At 43.5% G+C, this 25413-nt stretch overlaps 1 protein-coding gene across 4 annotated transcripts in view; it reads right to left on the bottom strand.

The window, feature by feature from the left end:
• INTS4 (integrator complex subunit 4) overlaps window positions 1–25413 on the bottom strand; it is a 55213-nt gene that overhangs the window by 16626 nt on the left and 13174 nt on the right. For all 4 annotated transcript variants that reach the window (XM_019530429.1, XM_019530430.1, XM_019530431.1 and 1 more), the window contains 13 exons: window positions 24915–25100; window positions 23426–23476; window positions 22696–22784; window positions 22278–22398; window positions 21672–21743; window positions 20181–20355; window positions 16751–16956; window positions 14207–14349; window positions 12580–12695; window positions 10680–10813; window positions 9759–9916; window positions 7451–7544; window positions 5294–5374 (listed from right to left, as the gene is read on the bottom strand). In XM_019530429.1, the coding sequence (XP_019385974.1) occupies window positions 5294–5374; window positions 7451–7544; window positions 9759–9916; window positions 10680–10813; window positions 12580–12695; window positions 14207–14349; window positions 16751–16956; window positions 20181–20355; window positions 21672–21743; window positions 22278–22398; window positions 22696–22784; window positions 23426–23476; window positions 24915–25100 (1626 nt within the window). The remainder of the gene's footprint in view (window positions 1–5293; window positions 5375–7450; window positions 7545–9758; window positions 9917–10679; window positions 10814–12579; window positions 12696–14206; window positions 14350–16750; window positions 16957–20180; window positions 20356–21671; window positions 21744–22277; window positions 22399–22695; window positions 22785–23425; window positions 23477–24914; window positions 25101–25413) is intronic.

The following is a 25413-nucleotide window of genomic DNA, read 5'->3' as shown; positions in this document are numbered from 1 at the left end:
GTTTTGGGCCCCATTCTAATACTATAAAGGCTGTAGTTTGTTTATCCGTAACACTTTATTTGCACTCTGATTGGTTGTCTGAAACAACCAAAGTGCTCCAAGAGCATCCCAGACAGGAAGTGGTGGTGGGGCGCCACCATGACTGTGGGGACAGAGTGGGGGGGCGAGGCCAATGCCACTGACCTTGCCACCCGTCCCCGCTTTGGAGGCAGTGGATGGAGTGGGCCTAGACCCCAAGTGGCAGTGGGGTAAAGAGGGGAGCAGCCCTGGGCCCGACAAGGGGAAGGGGGTGGGGAGGGAAGGGAGGAGTGGGCCCAGCCCTGACATGGCAGGGGAGGGAAGAGGAGGAACGGGCCCAGACAGGGGGTGGGGTAGACACAGGTCTCTGTCCCCGTCCCCTCCTTCCCATCATTCTTGATGAGCAATCTGCTACTAATTCAAGGAGGTGGACAGACTGGAAAGAGTCCAGTAGAGAACAACAAAAATTATTAGAGGCCTTAGAGGAAAGACTTATAGAGAAAAGGTTGAAAAAAAGTAGCATTATTTAGTCTGGAGAAGAGAAGACTGGGGTGAGGGGGAGGAATTTGATAAGAGTTTTCAAATATCGACACGGCAACTACAGGTGATGGAGACAGGGGACAGGATTAGAACCAATTACCTCAAAATATAGCCAGGGAAACGTAGGTTGGAGATCAAGAAGAACTTTCTGAGTACAAAGGTGGTCACTCATTGCAATAGGCTGCCTAGAGAAGCTGTGGATTCTTAATCCTTGGAAGTTTTCTACAGCTGGCTAGATGGATAATTGGCCGGGATGATTTAGTCAGGGATGATCCTGGCTTGAACTAGATAGACTGGGATACCCTTTCCAACCTTACTTTCCTATGGATTTTTCTTTTTTTTTTAAAGAAGGAATACTCAATTCTCTTGCAATCAACCTTACAGTCATGAAATAATTCACAACCCATTTTAAGTGATAACTACACTATACAAGAGGGGTGCACTGATAAAGATTTTTTTGGCCAATACTGATGGCCAATTATTAACCAGCCATATCAGCCAGTATCAATCTGATAACCCACGGGTGGGCAAAATACAGCCAGCCCATGGAGTGGCTTTATCTGGCCTGCAGTGTGTGCCTCAATCCTGCTTGGCACAGGCACTGTCAGGAGGTGGCACGTCCTGACTCCCCCTGGGCATCCAGAGGGGTTGGGGCAGCTCTGCATCTGGACTGCCTTTCTAGGCAGATCTGGCAGTGGCAGTTTCTTGCATCTGCAGCTGCTGCTGGCCCGAGGCCTGCAGCAGTGGTGGGGACCCATGCTGCACAGCCCCGACCCTGCACCTGCTCTGGGCTCACCTGCTCATGCTAAAACAGCAGCAGCAGCAGCAGCCGCCAGCCAGAAACTGTTGCTAAGTGCAGAGGAAAAATGTCCCCATCCCCCTTACTGCCGCCCGGCCAAGGCATTGGGCTGCCTGTGGTTCCGCTGCTGTCACTGCGGCCTCTGGGCTGCCCACGGAGCAGCGATGACAATGCAGAGCAGATGCAGGGCAGCTCTGCATGGGCTCCAAGTGGCTGTATCAGTGAGCACCGGGCAGCAACAATGGGGAAAGGCCACATTTTCTGCCCAGCCAGCGCTGCTGCTGCCGCAGTTTAGTGCAAGCAGGTGAGTCTGGAGCAGGTGCGGGGTCAGGGCTCTGCAGCAAAGGTCCCCACCAGTACTGCGGGGCTGGGGCCAGCAGCAACACCAGGTACAAGAAGCTGCTGCCATCTGGTCTTCCTAGAAAGGATGTAGCAGGCAGCAGGATGTACCACAGGTGGGCGGTGTGGAACAGGCACAGGGCATGCTGGGTTGAAGCTGTGCCTGGGTTCTGGCTGATCCACTCCTGCCGGGGTGAGTCTGGAGTGGACGCAGGGTGGGCCTGGGCACTGCTAGGAAGGCACCACAGGGTGTGCAGGTGCCAGGCTGTTGTAGGGCAGGGGCAGGTGCTAACCAGCTCAAGGGATGCACATATGGGCTCCCATGCACACCCCACCGTACTCACAAACCCTCCCCTACAAACCACACCCTCCCTCACATTCCCACGCCCTTCCCCACATGCACTGCCCACACACCCATGCACCTCTAGTGGGGGTCCCACTCACTGCTATGCACCCACACCCCCTGCCCACACACTCCATTCCCACCCCCCACACATACCCCAAGCCACCCTCTGCCTCCACACACCCCACAAACTCCATACCAATCCACACACCCATCTAAACATCCCCACAAACCCCCATACCCACCCACATCCACACATAACTGCACAGCCCCCAACAAACCCCACACTTCCTCCCAGATCCCCTAAAATATACAAGAGTAAGACTTCATTTTGAGCTATTATGCAATCACCACTACGTACACAATGCAAACACACACAAATCAGGAAAATAAATATTTTAAATAAAATTAAAATACATTATTGTGGACGTTTGATTTTTAGCATACAACTTGTTTTTTTTCCAGTTGCAAGATGGCAAACCTCCTTCCCAAACACTACTTCCAGGGCAAGGGGAGGGACATCAGGTGGCAAAGGTCACAGATTAGGGAGTGGGGCTTCTGCCAGCAATCATGGGCACCTGTCAAGGGGCAGGGCTGCCCTTGCAGCCCTTGACAGCTCGCCAGAACCTGTTAAGCAGCCCTCCAGTCAAAATAATTGCCCACCCGTATGATAACCAATATGCAACCTGGCAGCTTGGAGAGAAGCATCCAGCCAGCAAGCCTCAGTGTGGGGTGAGGGCAGGCTGCTAGCTGTGGGGTCAGGGCCAAGGGTTGTGCCGGCTTCTTCCTGGGAGTGGGGCTGGGCCAAGGCTGCGCTTGGGGCAGGCAGAGCCGGAGCTGGGAAAGGGGAGCTACGGGGTGTACTACAGCCGCACAAAATTACCCGTAGCCCTTCCTCCCAGCTCTACCATTACCCACCCTGAGCACAGCCCCAGCCCAGCCCCACTGCCAGAAAGAGGCTGGCGTAGCCCCCAGGTCCAAGCCTGCAGCAGGCAGTCTGCCCTCACCCTGGGCACACATGCTGGGGGGACACATTTGTCCCCCTCATGTCTCCCTCTGGGTGCACACAGCGGCAAGAGCCACACCCTGGACAAGCCACCCACAACTTGGCCCTGTGCCCCACCCCAGCCGGACAGCACCAGCCCCTGCCCTTGATCTACTCTCTCCCTCACCGTGGGGGCCTCAATTGGTGCCTCCCCTTTCCCCAAACAGACTTATAGGCCAAACACTACTCTCCAAACTGCCGGGCTGCATTCCTGGCCGCATGCAAGCACGTGGCATTTATCGGTGACGTTATTGGCCACACTGGCCATTAAAGCTGATTGCTGATAATGTTAATTTTCCTTTTATTGGTACAGATACGATACGGATTGATGTCGGTGCACCTCTACCACATAACACACACATCTTTCTGGATTATTTCAAATATTCCATTTGTAATGCTACAATATATTACTCAGTAGACCAGTGATTCTCAACCAGGGTGCCATGGCTGTCTGGGGAGGAAGGAGGAACTGCAAAATCTCATTAAGGCTGCCTAGTTCCTGTATGGAGAGGTAAAAGCTCTCTTCCCGTCTAGCTTAGCAGCTTGATTCATCCCTTTCACGCTTCCCATGCTCCTGGAACCTGCAAGAGGAGCTTGGGGGTCACTGCCGGTACACGAGACCTCATGGGGTAAAGGTGGCCCCTGCTGCAACATTAGCAGCAGGGACCACCTTTACCCCTCAGGTACAAACTGGAGACTAGGAGGGGACACACAGTGGAAAGAGCATAGCATGGCAGGGTTAAGCCCCGCCCCCACTACCCTCAACTAAATCAGTGGTTACCTTTTTAGTCTCAAGACTCCCTCCGTCTCTTTTCTGAATTTAGACTAACTCAACAATTCTCAATGGGGCTGTTGCAAAATTCAGAAGAGTTATGGAGGGTTGCCTTGAGCCTAAAAAGTTTGACAGCCACTGAAATAGAGGAAGATAGGTTTAAGTAGATGAAAGAAGTACTTGAGTTAAAGGTAGCTAGCTTCTCTATAATCAGCATTTCATACTGAACTCAGGTACTGGGAAATGACATGATAGGACAGGCTCACTCATCCTATTGGCTGCTAAGTGATCTGTAGGTGCAATCAGATGAGATATCAGCCTCCCTGAGGATGTGCTGCTGGGCAGAGCTCCCAAGAAAGATACTGCAATTAGAGAAAGATTTACAAGGCTGATAGACATTTGTTTCCTCCAGTCTCTAGGGGCAGCCGTCTACAACATAGAAGGCTCTGACAGACAGAGATAGCTACCTCTCGCTACATTTTAATTAACTGGAGACTGAGTGCGTCAATATTTTTTCCCAGCAGGTCGACATACTCCTTGCTAGTCTAGGTTTGTTTCCAGTTTGTTAAATAGCTTGCTTTCTTGTCCACTTTTATTTAGGTTCTCCAGCTTGGGGTTTTTTTGCACATGGTCAGCATTGTGTCTGCAGCTGTAGCCTTTGTTGGCTCACAGATGGCTCTTACCCATACTAAACATGGGCACGAATCAAGGTTTGGTTTTGCATTCACATTTTTCCTAAGTTCAGATGTTCAGTTCAGTCTCAAACCTGAACTGAACAAAAAGAGTTGTATACCTCAGGTCCAGCTCATAGACAATAACACACACTCCATCTCTAAAGCAGTCATGGATTCTAAATTTCTAGCTTTCACCGCTGCTCCACTGTCATTTAAGGCTCTTTTAAAACTGACTGTCAGTGCTTAAAATACAGACTGTCGCATATAAGGGGGCTGGAGCTGAGTTGATCTTGCAAGCTGACTCCCCAGAAGGCCATCAGAATTCCTTATCAGACTCCCCAGATGACTATCAGCCTCAGATTCAACTGGAATTAAGTCAACCACCTAGCTATACCTTCTGACATTGACACAGAGAACTTCTAATTTTCAGCTATCAGTTTAGTTATACTGAAGAAGTCATAATCCTAAAAATCTTGGTTACAGTTAATTTCTCATAAAACTACCACTTGATTACCTGCTACTTACATAATTATTTTCTAAATCAGCATCCAGGCAATAAAGCATCTCTCCAATATTCCAGGGGTCAGGAGCAAGTAAAAAAACCCCCTCATATTTGGCTCATCTTTCACACACAATTCACATGGCTTTTGGAATCCAAGATTACTGGCATTTTTCATTTACATAGGTGTCATAGGCATAGAGCACAAAAGAAAAAGGTCTCTACCCAGAGGACCTGACTTGGAAGACATGGCTTCAGTCTCACCTGTCTTGCTGCTGCTGATGCCAATGCATTCTGCTTCAGGTACAGAGGAGCCGCCACGTTCCACAGTTTTTCCTGAAGGGCCTACAAAAAAAACCAACCAAACCAAACCATGGACAGTTCATAATTAGCTAATACACCCTACTGGGAATATGAAGTGCTCAATAGATTTAGGAATAAAGACTAGATAAGCTTGGTGTTCTTCCCATACAACCCCTCTGTGCTGGTCCAACAGCAGCACTGACTTTCTTCTTCCTCAAGAATGTGTCAGCATCATGCTGTGGTACCCTCAGGAATAAAAATATGGTGGGTGTCACAGAACTCCAGATTTCAGGCACTAAGAGCCAAACTCAAAAAATTCTCAGCTCCAGGTATCCCAGAACATTCTTGTCCATGACTCCACCCCCGCAAGAGGCCAAGGAGGTGATAAATAAGCACTAACAGCAACTTATTAATTACAGACAGCAGAAGTAAGAGGTAGCAAGGCTGATGTTCTGCCCAAACCCACTGCCTCCATCCTACCTCCAAATTCTTTTTCCTTTCCATATTGCTGAACAGGAATTCCCAAGAAGCCAGGTTTCAGAACACATAGAGTATACGCACCATCTGAGTTAGCTCTCAAAATCCTGGTCCATCACCTCCAAAAAGAAGGGAACACCTACAGTTCTATGTCAGGAACCCTGTCAGCCCAGAGAGATTGGGAAGGTACAAGCCACTTCTGTTTTGTGGGAGATAATACCCTTTCCTGACATAGTATTTTCCAGATGAAAGGGGTTGGCTTGACACATAGGGTTTTCACTTTGTAATCTATGTAGGAATATAAATGGATGGTGTTTCTGAACTGCTTATGGTTTTTCTCCAAATTATTATGATTATTATTACAATGTTTTTCTTTGTGATCAAACTTCTCATTTAAGCACAGTTCCCCTGCCTGAGCCACCCAGTTCTTACAAACAAAGCAACATGTCTTTGTCAGAAGCACAAGAAAGTATCCTCTTAGCCCCTGTGTACCTGTTCACTCCAATTACCCCAAGTCTCAAAATGACTCCCAAATCCTGTTTTTCTGCATGGATAGCACAAGCTGCTTCTGCAAAAAGTTGCTGAGTCAGCAACTGACTAGTGTACTGACCTGTAACTGTGCTTATGTAGAATATCTTTGGAGTGAAAATGAGTCAAGGACTTGCTAGCTTGGTGTAAGAAATTCCAACTTGTAAATTCACTCTGAACAAAGAAACTGATTTCCCCCTAATTTTCATAGCAGCGCTGTATTTCAGTAGGTAGTCATGCTAGTCTTCTGGGAAACTGTTTACAAATCATTCATGCTTTGCATTTATATAGGTCACCTTCAAAGCAAAAAAACCCTAATTTTCACATCATCCCTGGAAGCCTGGTAAGCCTGCTTCCCATTTTGAAGAATGGAAAATGAGGCAAAGAGTACAAATTCCCAAATGCAACAAGAACATGACCTGGTTATCAATAATGGCTCCTGATGAATCAGTTTACCTGCTGTCATTTAAAAAAAAAGATGGGACCACTTTTCAATAACATAACTGAAATTGGGCTTGCCCGAGTCTGAAATATCCTTTCTACAAAGGTGCTGAGGGTAATTTTCACCCACCACCAGTTCAACCAGTTTTAAAAGCAGTTCAGCAAAAGCACTTGCTGACAGCCATGAATAGGAAAATGCAAATTTCCTATTGAACAAAGCTTCTCAATGATCTTATCTGCACTCACATTTCAGCCAGTATAGCTGTATTGTGCAAACCCCAGCACAGACACATTTTTACACTGCAGATCACAATGCAGACCACACATGCCAATGTAAACCAGATATATACACGAGGGAGTTATGAATGCAGCTGTACTGGTGGGTGAAATCACAGTGTAGACAAGGTATAAAGATGACTTGCCAAAGCCACAGTGGGGAAGCAGTGTCAGAGCCAAGTTAAAAACTCCCCAGTCCCAGGCCAGTGCCTGGAGTACCACTGCATCTGAGATCACACCGTAAATCAGTTTTCCTGAAGCAGACCTTAGGAATCGTTTGATCCACTAACAGGGAGAAAATGTGAAATATGCAAGAGCTGCTTAGCAAGCCACTGTGAAATGCAACAGCCAGTTACAACAGGAATCCAGCTCTCAGAAATGCAGAGGAAGCCAAACCTTGATGAGAAGCAGCTGACACCGAAGGTAAGTTGCAGTGAAGTCTGCCACCCCTGCCAGTTCTGACTGCAGTTCTCCAAGCCTCTGGAGGTCACTGGAGCAGAAACAAGAAAAAGCAAACATCATTTTCATGATGATGATGAAAATAAATCACCATAAATGCCAAATCTCAATGCATTGCAAATCCTACAGCAGTGGTAATTCTGATGTTACCTACTCCTGTGCCTTGTCTCTGCCCAGCCCCACAAGCAGCAGTAGGAAAACACACAGTACAGATCAGCCTATACCTTGGGACCTGCTCACTTCTCTCCCCTTCCTGAAAGCTGACACGAGCACAGCAGGAGAAGCAGTTAGTCTGTCAGCCTGCATTACTCTGCAGCCCTAGGGGAACTGTATAGTGTAGCAGCTTCAGATTTAACTCAAACGCTCCAGATTTTTTCAGAGCAGCAAACAGTCCATTTGTATTAATCAGCTGGGAAATCTCACTACTGGTACTGGCTAAAATAGATGATTTGGAACATGCTGGGCTCATGTAACCTGTTATATTTGAAATATAGCTGCATTTTTAAAATGTGGTTTACTTTGCAAGTCTGATGTACAATCTACAAGATATGGTTACATAATGTAATACATAACAAGTAACTACACAAATACCAGTGTAGCAGTAAGCCATGTTGGCTCTCAGAATAAACTGGGCAATCTAAGAGAACATGCAAGGTTTTACTGCTCCAGCTTTTGTGACATTTTAAACCAAATCTAGGTTTCTAGCAAGAAAACATCCATGTCTCCAGTTCTATAGAATTCCAAGGAATAAACAGAGCCCATCTCCTTGTCATTTGTTCTGAATTCTGCTTTGCAATGTATTATTTTCAACTTTATCTTTTAAATCAGCATTGTGGTTCCTTGCTTGACCCCTATAGTAGGCATCTTATAATAATAGGTAGCAGGGGCTTCATTTTAATTAAACCTGCTGTTCGTGAAATAGTTCCCAGCTTAAGACAGTACTAAACATGCCATTTGTTTTGCCCTTTGCTGTCAATTTGGAAAGACTCTATAAGAATCCCAGCCTCCACAGCCATGAAGGATCCTTCCCACACAAAGCAGCAGCTCCTTCCTTAGACGCAGCCACATAAATCCAACTTGGGGCACATAGAGCCATTCACGCCCACCCTTGCCATTTTAAAAGAAAGAACCACATACTCCTTGTGGACCATTCCCCGTGTCCTGCTCAATGAGTGCTTATGTTCTGAGTGGAGGAGAGCTGCTTTCTAACTAACAGTTAGCCAGGAAACTCCTCCTCCTGTGCTTTGACAATGCAGTTAATGCTCATTTCTATAGCAACATTAATTAAGCCTCAACACCCCTGCAAGGCAAGCAGAGTTCTGAATCTGCAGATGGAGGAACTGAGACAGAGGTTAAGCAACTGGCTAAAAAGTCTCTCTCTCACCCCACCCACATGGCCCATGCTCTAACCACCAGCAAAACTGCTGCAGTTAGAGCTGTAAGTGAGAACCAGCAAAACATGCCACTTCACTGGGCTGTACATGACTTCTCTACCTAATACTAATGGCAAGGGAGGAGGGAGTCTTCTACTACTTCTTCCCTTCCTTCCCCCTACCCAATAGTCAGGGCAGCAGTCTCTTGTATACCCCCAGAAGACTTGCATTACAATCAAGTTGTTTTAAATTTGTTCATGGGGATTAATCAATCCGTAGATGAAATGGGAGAGGCGGCACAAAACCTCTAGTTCCAAGCTCTACTGCATCTTTATCTAAACTAAGGCAGGCTGTGGGGCACAACAACTTTGAAAGTCAAATATCATCCCCAAAATAACTACTGGGGTGAAAGGGCCAGACCATTCAACGACACTGATTGGTGGGAAGAACACTCACCAGAAGTGCTACTTCCCCCACCTCTCCACCCCTTCTGGGCATTGATCTCTGAATTTTGTGGCAGCTAGAACTGGACAAGCAGAGGTAGGGATGCAGACCTTAGGGTCAACCTAAAGGTTTCAGACAAACAGAAGAAAACTCTGAAGACAACTGATCTGCCTGCATACACATGGCCACTCTAAATACAAGATAGCTGCTTAGTTTCCATGCCAATAGTGGTAATGGGGTGGGGAACACCCATTACATTTTATATAACCCAAGTACTGTTCATCAAATTATTCTCTCCAGCAGAGAGCTCAATCTAAGAGCCCTCAGAAACTGGGAAACTAAACAACAGTACTGGGAATCAAGGAGCTATTTCATAAAACCTGGGAACTAGTTTCCTTTTCCCTGTCACAAGAGTCAGTACACCTTACCGTATGGTGAATTCGAGCAGTTCCTGTGTGCCCTGTGGGTCCAAGTGCTGAAGATTGTAAACTCGCTCAAGACTCTGCTGCAAGAACTGCTGGGAAGGATCTTCATGTGGTGTAATGCTCTGGGACACAGGGGAGGACACCAGCTTTCTACCTGGTAACTGAACAAAAGGAAACCAAAAAGTCTTAAGTCCAGATAACAGGATCTCAAAACGTGTCCAAAATTAAACAAGATGAGCCCAAAGTGAGAACTTCAACACTTTTTAAAGTTCAGAATAGCCTACAGTTTCATATCTTTGTTGCATAACACTAGTTCCCTCTTGCCAAAGGTCTCAAGTACAATACAATTAAAAACTTCAACACCTCTGAGGGAAACATCGCGCTTTTACAGTGAGGAAGAGATTAAGGCTAAGTGACACTGCCAAGATCACAAAGTAAAATTCACCCCTGCATGCAAAGCAGGTGCGTACAGGAGCCCACTTAAGGCCACCTGATGTCTCGGGACATAATCAACCATGAATGCAATCAAAATCAATCAGAAATTAGTTAATTGTGCACACTATCCACATGACCTGAATTTCACCAAGTCACAGGCAGCACCGTGAAGATCTCAGGAGTCCTACCTTCCAGTCTCTTTTTCTAAGAACTAGTTAACACTGCCTGTCACAGGAAAAAAAACCCTGACCTTTCTCTTAGACACTATTACAAAACCCACACTGCAATTATTTAGTGTTTTTTTGCTGCTCTTACAATACAAATGCAAATACTCACCCACCTAAAGGAAATAAGTGGTTAAGGAAGGCCAGTATTCTTTAAAAAAAAAAAAAAAAAAGTGAGGAATACCTCCACTAAATATTCACAGCAATCAAGAAAATGAGTGGTTATTCCCAACACCAAAGTGCAAATCAAGGTGACTAAACTTACTCTCAATGGAGGGACGAGATGGGAGAGACTGTCACGAAGATAGGCATAGTGCCTAAAGGTGTGATCTGAGAACAAGGCTGGCATTGTTGGGCAAGTTTTAGCAGCATTAAAAATGAGGACAAGAACAGCAATATCTAATTAAATTGTTAAGGAGAAAGGAGGGAAAGAAAAAGGTGATTTTAGATTCTTCAGAGAATGGCAAATTAAACAAACACTGAACAACACTTCCTTGCCTGGAGAGTATTTATGAAGTTCTGTACAACAAGAATGAAAAATAATAATCATCATCATCAACAGTAGTAAATATGTGATATAAAAGGCACTAAATGTTTCAGTGTGGTCCGCAGACTGGTGCATCATCATACTGGTGAAAGCGGAGAAGCAATGGAAGGGAGGAAAGCAAGGGTACATGCTATACACTGTGCTACATGGATACCATGACTGAACACTGACTGTAGAGTGACTCCACAGCCCAGAAGTCAGGACACTTATGTGAGAGCTGGGACACCTGGATTCCAGCCCCATATCCAATGAAGATTAGAGATTCTTACCTAAAGTGGAACAGCTCTAAGGAAAGAGGCTAAGGGCATCCTGTCTCCAAACACCCTGTGGCCACAGGGGCTAGGGCAATCTTCTGGGAGCTGGAAGGAGGGAATCCAACTTGTTTCCCCCACAGCCTGCACGAATGCCCTAACCACAGGTTGGGTTTAAAAAAAAGTTTCTCCAACACATTTACTGTTTGGTGAATCTACTCCCAGAACATCTTCAGCTGAAACTCATTGACTAATTCAGTGCAAATTTGCAAATGGTTTTGCTTGAAATCAAAGCCACACTTTGCAGAGAATGACTTCTTCACCAACAAATCACATTACTGAACTTTACTATGGAGTTCCTGGCTCCCAGTTCTGTATTAAAACCAACACCTTCTTCTGAAGCAGGAGTTGTACACACAGTCATTTGGGGAGAACTTGTTAACCAACCTCCTCTGAACTGGAATAAGAAAAAACTATATATAAACTGAAAGAATCTTCTTCCTCTAAATTTTTCTAATCCTGGCTCAAAAGAAGTTTCAATTTATTGCATTTAACTGCCTGGTTAGGTATAAATTCTTCTCTGAACTCATTTCAGATTCCTTTCATTTCCCTTGGGAGATTCTGAGAGCCTGGGGACTTGTTTCAACATCTCAGAGAAGTGTGAGAGAAATCTCTTCCAGTCCAACTTTTCTCTGCACACATTGTAAACAATATCACGTCTGCAATTAGACAAGTGAGGAGGATAACCAATAAAAAAATTTGTATTTTATATTCCGTTGTTAATGATGATTATGACAATGGTAACTAATTCTAGTGCTTTAGATGTTCAAATGCAAACAGTGACTAAGGATGTTAACCTGTAAACTTAAACTAGAACTTAAGGATTTGTTAAAGAAAACAGAGTCCCAAAGACCATGAATTACAGCACAAATGGACTTCAGCCACCTCTGAATGAAAGAAAGTAGTGAACCAGTGGATCTACAACAGTGAAATAAGGGGAAGTTTTGGCAAAGGTCCTAAACACCCCCTCGTCAACAAAAGGGTTAAAGGAACCATCCACCTTAACATCAGCACTATGATGGTTTGACCTGACGAACTACAAATGTCATGGTAGCCAGTTTATTCCTCTGAGGCATAACTGGCTAATTAGAAGCAGCTGGGATTTAAAAGGATGGTTCCAGGTAGCCTAGTTATTTGAAAACCTGATCCACCCTTGGATGAGTAATAAAACTAAATGGCATAATAAATTCTCAAAACAGGATTTGCCTGCTGTAGGCTTTCAGGAGCGTAACAAAATTTGAGAATTAGACAAATAAGTACAGATTCGAAGCTAGCACAACCATTTGACAGCAACAAAAAAAAGATACAGGCTGGGTCATCCATATCTGGCTCTGGCGTGTCGAAAAACGGGTGTGTACTCAGCAGCTCTGGGACCAGCGGAAGCACCAGAGTTGGATGTCTGCTTCCCAAGAACTTCAAGCATCTGAAAATGCACAGGCAAGAACACTTTTAAACAAGGGACCATTCAGCAAGATGTACAATATTATGATCTTTGTCTATGTTATTTACTTATACTGCAATAGCACCCAGAGGTACCAACTAGAACCAGGAATTACCCTACTCTGAAGAACAGTCTTAAATATTTCATTAATAGTTTATGAAGCCTAACAAACTGAAAGCATAACTTGAAAAAACACAACCCAAAAATATAACTAGAGGGATTAAAAAAAATTAAAAAAAAATCAAGCAACAGGCTGTAACCCTTTTGGAGCAAGAAACTGTCTTACTACATGTCCTTAAAATACCTGGTATATTTTGGGGCAATATATTATGGAAAAAGTCAAATCCTAAATACTAGCAAATAACCACCTCTCCCTTTTAATTATTATATATATTTTAATAATAATACAAGGTAAAAGCCTATTAGGAAAAAAGCAGTTAAAAGAAATACATCTAAGAATTCCAACATTTCCATTTCAATCCAAGAGCTTGATAAGCTTACGTCTCTTGCTTCTGTTTCTTGCTCATCCTTACATGAAAGACAAAACCCAGATGTCCATTATAGTGCTCAACTAGAAAACCCCCCTGCATACAACAGGACAATGTACCCATAACTAATACATCTGTCAATTAGTATACGATGCAAAAAGTCAGAAGAGTATAACATTAATATTCAATGAATTCTTTAGTTACCAGAAAAAAAAAAAAAAAAAACACAACACACTCATACAACAAACCATAAAACGCTTATATTTAAACTTATGAATAAAAATAATCTACTCTGGAAACCTTGGGAATACTCTGAAGTGGCTACTTATGATAAGGGAGTGATCAGTGGAGTCATCCTTAGTGGGATTCAGCTATATCAGGGGTAGGCAATTATTTGGGTGGGCAGGCAACTTAAGGAGTTCTGGTGACATACTGAGAGCCACAACTCCCTCCCCTCCTCACCCCTGGCTGCAACCAGTGTGGAAACCTGAACCTGCCCTCAACATTAGCATCCCCCCCCCACTTCTGCAGCCCAAATCCACCTGTTCGCAGCACATCCCACCCCCTAAAGTCCAGACCTGGCAGCTGCCAGCCATGTCTACAGCTGCCCAAATGTGGCTGGCAGCTTCCAGGTCAGGGCTCCTGAAGGAGGAGGGTGCTGGGTGTGCTATGCCTGTGGGCAGGTTCATGCTTTGGCATGGGTGGCAGCTCTGGCTGCAAAGCACCATGCAGCTGCTACAGCTGAGCCGCCATATTTTGCCCACCCCTGATCTATAGGCATGCTAGCAAATATAGCTGGTAGCTATATTCTATCTGAATGTCCACCTCAGGTATCAGTTAAACAATGTTTAGTACCATTTCTGTCCTCAGTTTTGACAAGGGGACAGGAAGTCACATCAGTAGTGAATGTATTTCATTTAAATAAAACATCCAGGTATTAAAAAGAATATAGAAGCATCCTAAACAAATAAACAAGTGAGAACTATGCAGAAAAGCAATACTTACTTCCAAATGGACTCTCTATCAGTAGGATACTTAGTTAGGTTTTTCAGTAGCTCCACAAGTGCAAGGTGGATGCCTTCTTTCGTAGAAACATTGGTGCAACAGAGTAGCTCGTGAAGTGCTTCCCGAATGTCTCGGGAGGAATCCTAAAAAACAAGACATGAGTGGGTGTGTGCATATTTTAAAGATGTTGCCTCTTTTTCTGTGGTTTATAGAATTAAGCCCCTAGGTCTATGGCAAATATACAGAAGTTCTGGGAAACTACTGCATGGTTAAGATGATAATGGCTGAAAAACCACATTTTCCCTTTAGGAAGAAATGTTCCATTATTCAGCATTTGAAAATCAATCCTGAGGGCCACTGAACAGGGAAAAGGCCTCCGTTCAGTTCAGTGAAAGATGCTGTTCTTCTTTAGTGGGTTTGCAAACATGCCCCCAAGACATAATGCAGCCTGGAGAATGTTTATTAGTGGTGATAACATACAGACAAGAAGGATGCCAGGTTCAGCTGGTGGGACTGGGAGTTCAGATTATATATAAAAAAAAAAAAAACCCACACACACACACTGAACAATGCAGTCCAATCACACAATACATTGGAACTGCAAAATGTTGCATTGTTACACCAACCTTTTAGGATGCAATGACACTTCAAGGGGCACTTGGCTGCCAAGAAGTGCCGTGTTAACATGCACCGTAGCACCACGGTCTCCCAGCACTGTTCTTAGAAATGTTAGACATGATGCTGTGGCTGAATTCCAGTTTGGATAATTACATTCTATCTGCCTAAAAACACCTTGCAGTTGCAAATCAACATCCCTCGTCTGCCAATGCTTGGGGCGTGTTGCTCTACACCACTGTATTTTCATGGTTTACGCCCGAGCTGACTGGATTGGTTTTACCCATGATCTGCTGAGCACAGACAGCTTAGTCAGCACTGTCTCAAACAAAGGAGCAGTGAGGCCTTGTTGTCAAGGAACACAGTCTAAGCAAACAAATCAATGTTCAGAAGCAGTGCAAGGAATGATCAAAGAATGGAGGAATGACAGTGATGTTCAGTATCTTTTTATTTGAGGGTTGGTAAATAAATGGCCACTGTTGAGTGGACTAAACTTCAAAAAGTAACTGTGTTCCATCTAAAGGCAGGCTTTAAAGAGATCACAGTGAAAACATCAAACTCCAGGACAGGCACAGGAATCATAAGAAATATGGCACAGTGACAAAAGTGGAGATGGCCATAAAGGGTTGGATAGCTGCAGGGCTTGGGAGGAGCTAAAACAGAGGGGAATAAGAGATCACAGAAGTGGCAGAACTAAGCAGAAACAAGAAAGTGAAGAAGAGTCCTGGTTTGGTAAAGCACGCAAACAGCAGACAATGGAGCGATCCAAGGAGGAGACAGAGGTAGCAGCAGCAGATGACAAAGCAACAGAATTTAAAGGAAGCAGCAATAGGAATGAACAGCTCCAAACCTATCCCCCTCAGTGCAGTTTTAACTGTCTGTCTAAGTAAAAGTGATTTTTAAAACCACTCATGTTGGAGCCCAAATATGACTTAGCTGCCAAGTTGGGAAGTGTTAGCTAAAGCAGTCTGAGACCTTTCAGGATGAGAGAAGCTATACGGAGACTGTCTGTACACACCTTAGGAACACTAGTTGCCAGTCTGGGAGATTAGGGGGTTTTGGTGTGTGTGGAGGGGGAAATCGGGTGGGGGCTCTTCTCCCCACCCCCAGGACCAGGGGCTATTTTTAGCCCCCTAACCCCTCCATGCCCACACAAACACCAATCTCCACCGCAGCAGACCAACCCCTATCCCTCCATCCCCAACCCCAACTTCCTCACTTGGCTCCCGGCATTGGCAAACAGCAGCAATGCACCAGGAGCAGCTTACGGGATGAGGAGTTTGGCAGACTTAGGGGTTGTGGGGGAGCTGTTTGGTCCATGGGGCGGGGGAGTAATAGAAAAAGCAAAGCCCTGGGACTACAGCCAGCAGCTGAGCTTTCTCAGCCCTGAGGCAATGCTGGGATCTGTAAAGAAGTTCAGTTAAAATCAGTCTTGCCAGACCCAAACCTAAGTCAGACTACCTCTGAGGTCAACTTAAATTGGGTCAGCCATTTTTAGACCAATATAGCTGTCCTGAATTTCTCTACATTTCACACTTAGATCCACCTAACTAGGGCTCTAAGTGTAAGGTCCACACCTGAGCAAACAAAGTTAGATGGGGTAGCCATTATTAAACACGATCCAACTTCCCCATAAACCTCCTTGAATGTCTGTATATACCCCTAATGGTAGCTAAAGTATGAAGAATTAGAATAAAAGAAAAAAAGATACAGGCCTAAATTTTTCAGAAAGACTTAAATTATTTTAAGTGCCTCAATATATGAATGCTCAGCTTGAAATACCTTGAAGGGGTACCCAAAATCTCTAGCCACACTTGAAAATTTCAGCTATATTCTATGTAGTCTAAAATCTGATTTTATACAGAAAAGGTAATAGCTCTAAAACTCCTACAATGTACACAGAAAACCCCTCCCAAACAGAGTGCTTACTTCCAAGACAGCCAGAACAGTATCAAGCTGGTCTTCTCGCAGCGTGATGTTGTTGGAGATCTTTCTCATGGTATGTATCGACTGCAATCTCACCTCTTCAATCTCATCATTAAACATGTCTACTAGAAAATCAAGACATTTCTCTGCAAAAGAGGGTGAAGACTGAGCCAGCATACAGAGGGCCTCGACTGCAGAAATCCGAACCTCTGAAAAGAGAAGAAAATGTTATATTGTTCACTTTTTTAACACTGGTCAAAAAAGCCATGCCACCTAATGGCCAAACTAAGCAAAACTCAGGCCTATGACAGAAGATTGCTAAGGAAAACCCAGAGATAATTCAGCAGGTAGAATTCATCCGTGCCAACCTAGTACTGAATGAATGCCTCTAACCTGGAAGGTATCACCTTCAGCATAATGCATACTAGTATTTACAAGTGCTGCTAGAGATACTGTCAGGCACAACACCAAGCCTTTACCTGGTGCTGATTAGAGATCTCGAGGCATACCATAGTTATTTGCAGGCCACATGCATTTCCCCTCCACCTCCCAGAATTAGCCAGTTAAAACTGGGATGCATGACAAGCCAGAAAACTGATTTCTGTGGTGGGTTGGCGGTAGGGAGCTGTGCTCAGCATGGCACTGGGCAGACTCCCAGTCTCAGCATCGCTCTCCTTCCACCTGCTGCAGGGCCAACTCATCTATAGGTTTAACCCTCTGACAACCACTGCTGAATTGTCAGCGGCTGTGTTAAGGAAGCAGCAAAGGGGAAGGGCAGGGGGGTGACTGACAATGGAACTCCATCCCTGCTACATGTGCCCAAAAGATCCAGTCTTGGCTGAGCCAACGCTGTGACAGGGAAGCCTCTACAGAAGTCTTTTCCTACATTCTACCTTCCCAAAATAAGGAGAGTGTTTTATGTGGGGCAGCGGGGAGAGGGGCTGTGGTATATGAATTAATGCAGCATTTTGCAGGACTAGATTTCTAACCCCAGTATCTTGGTCCAACACATTAAGAGCATGGCATTCTACCTCCCTATACATGACCTGCCCTTTCAACTGGCTGAAGTATTCTTCACTTCCTTCCTCAGCTTGTTGTGTAGTACTCTACATAGTACTGAACAGTAGCATTCATCCAAAAAAGGATTTCACTTCCATGTTATAAGAATAAAGGTGTGGGGCGGGCGGGGTATATGAGAGACTAACTGGTTCAGAACCATAAGCTTTCATAGGCAACAGCCTACTTTTAAAATTTGCCATCTGACAATGCTTGCTGATGTCTCAGAGCAAATTCTGTATGTTGGCATCTGACAAAGTAAGTTGTTGCCTGCAAAAGCTCATACTTCTCTAAATCTGCTCGTCTCTAAAATGCCACTCTACCCTACCTTCTCCTTGACTTCAGACTAACAGGGCTAACCATCCCTATGCTATTGGACCAGTAGAGATCAAATACTTAGCATTTATTCATAATATACAAATATTGTGTGCATCTGAAGAACCTCCAAACATAGTAAATTTAAGTGACGATAAAAGATTATTTCCCTCCAGCTTCTGTGACATATGCATCAGAGCAGAAACATAAGAGAGCCTAATCTGAAACGTTGCAATTTATTGTTTAATGAAATTTCTTTTTCATCCAAACAAGCTCATTTTGGGAACAATTAATTAGGTTTGTAAATAGAGCACGTTAGGCTGTATGATGAATTAGTTTTTTTCTGATGCCTCTGATTAAGTAGAAAGATGCAACAGAAGAAGATTTCCCCCTAACCACCAACCTCCTCAGCAGTGTTAAGGCACCAGAGATGAATAATTTCACTGACTGCTCTGACAGGCTGGTAGACTAGGAGATGGCTTCAAAAACTGAACACGAAAAGCAAGGAGCCTACAGGGTTGTGCATATAGTGGGACTGGGAGTAGTGGTCAGAGGTGTGATTACATTATTCAATGGATGTGAGTGCATTCCAAGTCGGACAATTTTACTGACAAAAGCTCTACTGTTTTGTCGCCGTGGTGCCAACATTTATGGGGCAGCAGGCTCCACACGGTGATTTATAAATCCAACACAACTGTTCCAAGAGAAAGAAAATCTGTTATTGTTAAGCTAGAAAGAACCAAGGCTTTTTGTCAGATCCCAAGATGAGCATGGAAGTGAGAATACCATAAAATATTAGCTGTAATCTAGGCAAACCTATTATAGAAGTTGTGGGGTAACAAGACAATCCCTAGACTACAATTTTCACAGGGCCACTTTTTTCAAGTATACCCCTCTTCTACCTAATTTAACCTCTGCAAAATAAACTGAAAAGCAGCATTCAACAATCACAGCTCAAAAATCTTCAAAATACTTCCCAGACATTAACCTTTCACATATATCACAGGACTACTGAGAAGTGAGAATTATCTCCAGTTTACTGATAGGGAAGCTGGGACAAAGGTAAAGCAGCCTACTTGAGGCCATCAATAAAATCTATGCGACAGCCAAGTCAAAAAAAAGTGGATATCCTTCTTTCCAATCCTGCAAGGTGGCAGGAGTGGGTGGGGTGGGGTAGAGTAGCAGGATGCTGGGTCAAGGTGGTCTGGAAATACTGCTGAAGAGCAGGGGTGTCAGACACACAGCTCGTGGGCTAGATCCAGCCCACAGAGCCACGTCATCCATCACACAGCCTTGATAGGGGGCAGGGGGAACCTTCCTGTGGTATAGCCAAGTGTCTGGGTGAGACCTGTGGCACCAGTCCCAGCAGCACCACAGGAAGAAACCTGGCACCATGACATGTTCTGCAGCAGCAGCCAAGCACCTGGAACACCAGGCTTCTTCCCTAGTCCAGGACCAGCAGGAGCTGGCATGGGGGGATGGGGAGATCCATGGGCCTGATTCAGCCCATGGGGCCAGACAAGTTTGACATCCCTGCTCTACAGGATGTATCAATTTCTAGCAAGACTAACAAATGGTTCCAGCTTAGGATGTAATCTAATTATTTACGTGAACTGGAAAACTCCAAATGGGGGTTTTCAACAGTAGAAGCTGCCTCTCTTTTTAAAGGGGTGTACTTGGTAGCCGTGTTGGTCTGAGACAAAAAGACATACAAAAAACTAGAACTCTTGGTTCCAAAATGATACCTTTTATCTCTTTTTAAAGACACTTAACTAAGAATTAGCTGCTTCTTAGAAACTACTCATCTCTGGGTACATTGACTGTTTGACTTGTATCAATACTTATATTACATTACATCAGCTTGGCAAAAGCATGAATAACAACAAAACAAGGAAGAAAAGCTGCCTATATACTGTGGCCACTGTAATTGCAATGGGAAGAGTTTTGCAATAAGGTATTTCACTATGGAAAATAAAATAGTTTGGGGCAAATGGAATTTTGAAAGGCTACAATACCCAATACATCCTGGACCTTAAATGCAAGTTCTCCCTTCTTTACCTACCATACATCTCATCTTCCAGGCCGTGGACAAAGGCCCCACAAGCTCCCGACTCAATCAAGTTCACAGCACCTGTGTCTATTTCTTCTTTGGGGGCATCATCTCCCCATTTTCTGCCACTTGAAAACTCCCCAGAACTGTAGAGTTCTTTGGCTCGTTCATGTGCAGTTCGCTTCCTCTGAACAAACAAATTTTACCATTGCAACCAACAGATTTAAAAAAAAATGACTGACTGATGTACTGAATAGTCTGTTCTAATTCCACAAGAAGGTGTAACCAGCAGTTTCAACATTGATCATAAAGAGAGAGGCATCATTACCAAAACTGAAAATTACCATCTCCATATTTGAAAATTAGTAATCACAACAACAATTTGCTGGGAAAGGACAAATAGTTTAATTTACACATTGTTAAATGTCACTTTGCTATTACACCTGTTAAGCTGTGGTTAAATCCTAATACTGATGCTACTATTTTTGTCCATCTTACATGATTTATGACAACCTATTAATTAAAATGTGTCAGTCAGCATCTTGTAAAGACTTCATTTTAAGTGTATGTGTGCGCGCACAAACACACAATCTTAGAGCACCTTCCATACAAGGTTCCAAAGCACTTTACAAAGATTAGTGAATTTGGAATGATCACCATTTTATATGGAAAAACTGAACCAAATGAAGGGTTTCTCTCAAGACATTAAGTGAATCAATCATAGCCAGCAATAAAATCCCAAAGTCTCCCAATTCTCAGCCACTTGCTTTATCTGCCATCACTTGAAATGACCAGCAAGATTCTGCATTTCACTCAGAGGTGCTCAAACTCCCACCCATTACGCTCTGCCATCTAGCACACAAGGGTTAGGAATGGGTTAGGAAATTTGGTAACCCATTTCCCCCATTATCAAATTTCCATGAAAAGCCCCAGGCCCTCTGCACGCTAGATCTGGCACCTGAATCCAGCGCACAGTGCCAGGTGGGGGCAGGCCTGGGCCCCAGGACCCAATCCCAGGATGTGGGGAGTGGTAGGGGCCACTGCCAGTGTCCTAGAACTCAATCTTGGAGCATGGGATCAGGAAGAGTACAGTGCCAGGACCTGTGGGCAGTCAGCCTCCAGATGGCCTGATCTGGCCCACAGGGCCAAAAGGTTGGGCAATAATGGTATAGCTTGTTCCAAAAACTAGAACTTCATCTTCTTGTTGTCAATGAAAAGCCATACAACTACAGGGCTGTTAGATGTGCTTCCTAATGTTCCCCTCACCACCAAAACCTAAAATAGCCTAAAGCACTTTATTACAAGAACACAACAACTAATGCAGCCTAAACTGGAAAATGTTTCATTGGCTTTAACCTAACAGAAAACCCGTCATCATCAATTAGTTCTCACATGCCCCAAGGTGTGAACTGGATAAACAAATCAGCGTGGCATTAGCATACCTGTTGTACAATTGCAATGCACTATGCATAGTACAAGATAATGAAGACAATGTTCACGTACCCTCAGATCAGACATCAGCTTCTTGTCAAGTGTCTGTTCTAAGAAATGAGAACTCACTTGCTGCATAGATCCCTAGAAAAAAATCCCAAGAATGACAAAGAACACAATTTTTCGATTTTAACACAGCAGAATCTGTTAACTAGCTCTCCCAGCATAGATAGGCCCAATTTCCATGTATTAAGGATGATATGTAAGTACTCATCTCCACAGTATTTAGGAGAGTAAGAGTTTGAGTATCTGCTGTTGATTTTGCCCAGTCTAGTCTCTCCAAAATCTGTATCACTTGAGGATCACAAGTCTGGGCTTTAAGTGGTAGGATGAGAGAGTTGTAAAAAGAGTACCTGTTTGTGCTGGGGAACCCATACTTCGCAGGAAGGACAACTATAGAGCCCAGCTTGGAATCCAGTTTCTAATATTCTGAACACAAGTAATCCCCACCCCCACTTTCACCTTGAAAGTGCCTTCAAATTGTGGCAAAAATTAATTGGTCTAAACACTGGACTATGCACTCCCAACCAGCAATAAAACCCAATGTTCTCTTCATACCTCCTAAATCAAACAAACATTATGACCCTCTATGAACATAAGAGAAAAATTAAAACTTACCAACAGTTTAGCAGCTTGCACTCTAACAACCCATGAGCCATCGCTGACCATGTGACAAATTTTTCCAAATGCATCATCCACTAGGCGGATTTCTTCATTGGAAGATGGAATTGGGACAATGCTGATCAAGACAATAGCACATCATGTAAACTATATTGCTGAGCTTTTGTATAAAATGTTATTCATAGTAAAAGCCATCAAAACAAAGAATAATGCTATACATCTACTACTGTAACACAATGATTATAAGGAAGAGTCCCAAAGTTTCCTAGTCTAATCTCTCTGCCCCTTTTTGATTTAAGCAAGTATACAGGCATTTAATATCCAACACTCTTTTAAATAGCAACTCTGTTTGACACAGAAAACTCAAAGAATGATACCTCCTTCACTTTTCTCTTAACTTTCATATGGTACATACCTTTCTGGATACAGCTGACTGAGGACCCATACCAAGTGAACTGCGGCACTGCGCACTTGTTCATAATCATCTGAGAGCAGTTTGCAAGCCTGCAATTAAAGTTTCCAAAACAAATACGTCTTAAAATCCTCCACCAAGTTCATTAAAGTTCTCATGAATCTTCTACAAAGGCTGTTTTATCAGCTAGGTAAGGTTAAAAGTCAAAATATATTTGGTCTCCCCATCGAGTCCCAACCAGAATGTTGTCCTTTCCACTAATTCTATGTAATATCTATAGGCTCAGTTCGGTCTAACTCAGGAGAGCCTTTGGATTAACTGAATTAACAGAGACGTGCAAAGAATGTTTGATAGTACAAGGATCTATCATTCAGGTTATTCTCACTTTCACAGGTCTTGATCCTGCAACCTTACCCATGCAAGTGAACCCATATCACATCTGAACTTCCAAAGGATTCTATATATGCACACTGCAGGCTATAATTAAATGTTTTACCCCAACCCGCTCTGCCCTCCAGTAGAAATATACATCTAACCACTAACAAGAGTTGAAAAAGACTTGCATTTTCAAACCTAGGTTACTAAAGACAATGATGCATGGTACTTGATTATATCCTCAGAAAGCAAATACCTCTCAGTTCATGGACTCTGAACATACTACTTCCCCTCCCCAAACTCTTGGATTGCACAGAAACCAAAAATAAATGCTCTAATATTAAACATAAAGCATTACCTGGCTGTAAATAGTCTGCTGCAATTTTAATCCTCTTTCATGCAGCTGCAGCTAGAGAAAAAAAACCCACCCGATATTAAGATCAGAAATGTTAAGCAAAACGTTCCATGTTTCTTGCTCCTCTCCTGCCATTTGATTGTCTTTAGCTACTTACTCTCATTGATTCCCTCTATATTTAACCAGGAACTCTACCGAGTTGTTAACCATCTTATTTTATATTATACAAGCAAGGCAATTTCTCCCTGAAAAATTGTAACCCTAGGTCTGAAATAACATATTTCTTTGAATATGACTCTTGAATTTATGACATACCAAAATTTCTTGAGTCTCAATTTAACAAAGCAAAATGAAACAAAAACAAAACATTATAGAATCACAGAATCCATGCTCCTATTTCTATCAAATAAAGGCACATTTATGAGAATATAACATCTATGTTGCTTAAGACAGTGTTAACTTTTTTACAATTCTAACTTAAGCATCATTTCATTATAAAAACTGCTTCATATATTCAAAAGACTCTGATAAATCAGACAGGACTTCCACACTTCCGTTCATTCATTTTTAAAGGAAATATGTATTTGGTAAAATGTTATCAGCTGTCACTAAAAATAAAATGCGTTTCACTTTTCTAAACTGGCTGTTACATATGATGAACTTCCAATGAGATTATTCTAAAGAAAAATGACTAACACAGTAGCAAGAAAATGCAGTCAGGATTGTCAGAAGTGGGTAAGTAATTTTGAGTGCCTCTAAAAACTGTTACAAAGTTTTAAAGAATAGACTATATAAAACACTTGTCTCAGATGGTTTAGGTAAGAATGATCCTACCTTGAGCAGTGGGTTGGACTAGATCAGGGGTGGCCAACCTATGGCACATGTGCCACAAGTGGTACTGGTAGTCTGCGTGTGTGGCATACAGCAGACCAGGGGAGAGGCAACAGTGGCAGACAGGGCAGGGAGCAGAAAGCAGAGCAGCAAATCAGGAAGGACGCACAGGGCAGGTGGGGGGAAAGCAGTGCAATCAGGGAAGGAAAAGTGATGGGAACATCACTCAAAGAATGTCTAGGGATAATTTGTGGCACACCTGCCAAAAAGATCACCTCCATTAGATTCAAACTCCTGAGGTCCCTTTCAGCCTCACTTTTCTATCATTCTATGTATCTAGCATAACTGAGGCAAAGAAAGATTTCATGCCAACCTAAAAGGCGAGTGCTATGGTTACCAATACAAAAAAACTGCAGCCACTACAGTGAAAATGTTATGATACTCTTTTAAAAAACTAAAGTATTGTATAAGACCCTGGCTCTCTCTCCCACTTATTCAAGATCCATTTTATTGTTACTTGAGCAATGTTAATTTCCACACTAATCAAAATAATTTACCACATCACCTCCCAGTCTGAATTCCTCTGGATGCATTTTCTGTCTTGTACAAGTTCTCTTATAACCAGCCACCCAATTTACTCCAATGCACCAAGAGCATTTACCATAGCTTTTATAGCTGCAGTCCTAACACGTGGGTCCTGGTCACTGAAGTGGTCCCCAATTATCTTCTGGACATCCTTAGTAGCTTGGCTTTCTGCTTCTTTTGTAACACCTTTTTCCACAGATCCAAGATAACCTATTAGCTGGAGGCACTTGTTTCGTACACCATGGGAAGCGTCTGTCAGATGCTATATAAATAGGAGAACACAAGATATAATTGGGAACTTCTATCTTGGCCATTTCTTCCCTCAAGCAAAGAGACACTGGACAGAGATTAAGTCTCCTAATAGTTTTAAGTCAAAATAGTGGTTTGGGGGTTTGTTTTTGAGGCGGGGGTTGGAAGATTTCATAGATATTAGGGCTGGAAAGGACCTTGGAAGATCATTGAGTCCAGCCCCCTACCCTAGTGGGTCATAGGATCCCAGCAAAAAAAAAAATTAAAAAATCCAGATATCTCCCCCAGATCCTGGTGGTCACCCCTGATAAACTTATAGGTGGCCA

This window comes from Crocodylus porosus, unplaced genomic scaffold (assembly GCF_001723895.1).
Source record: "Crocodylus porosus isolate Cpor-Errol unplaced genomic scaffold, CroPor_comp1, whole genome shotgun sequence".
Taxonomy (NCBI): Eukaryota; Metazoa; Chordata; order Crocodylia; family Crocodylidae; genus Crocodylus; species Crocodylus porosus.
The sequence above is the reverse complement of the archived record's forward strand: the minus strand, read 5'-3'. Positions and strand labels throughout refer to the sequence as shown.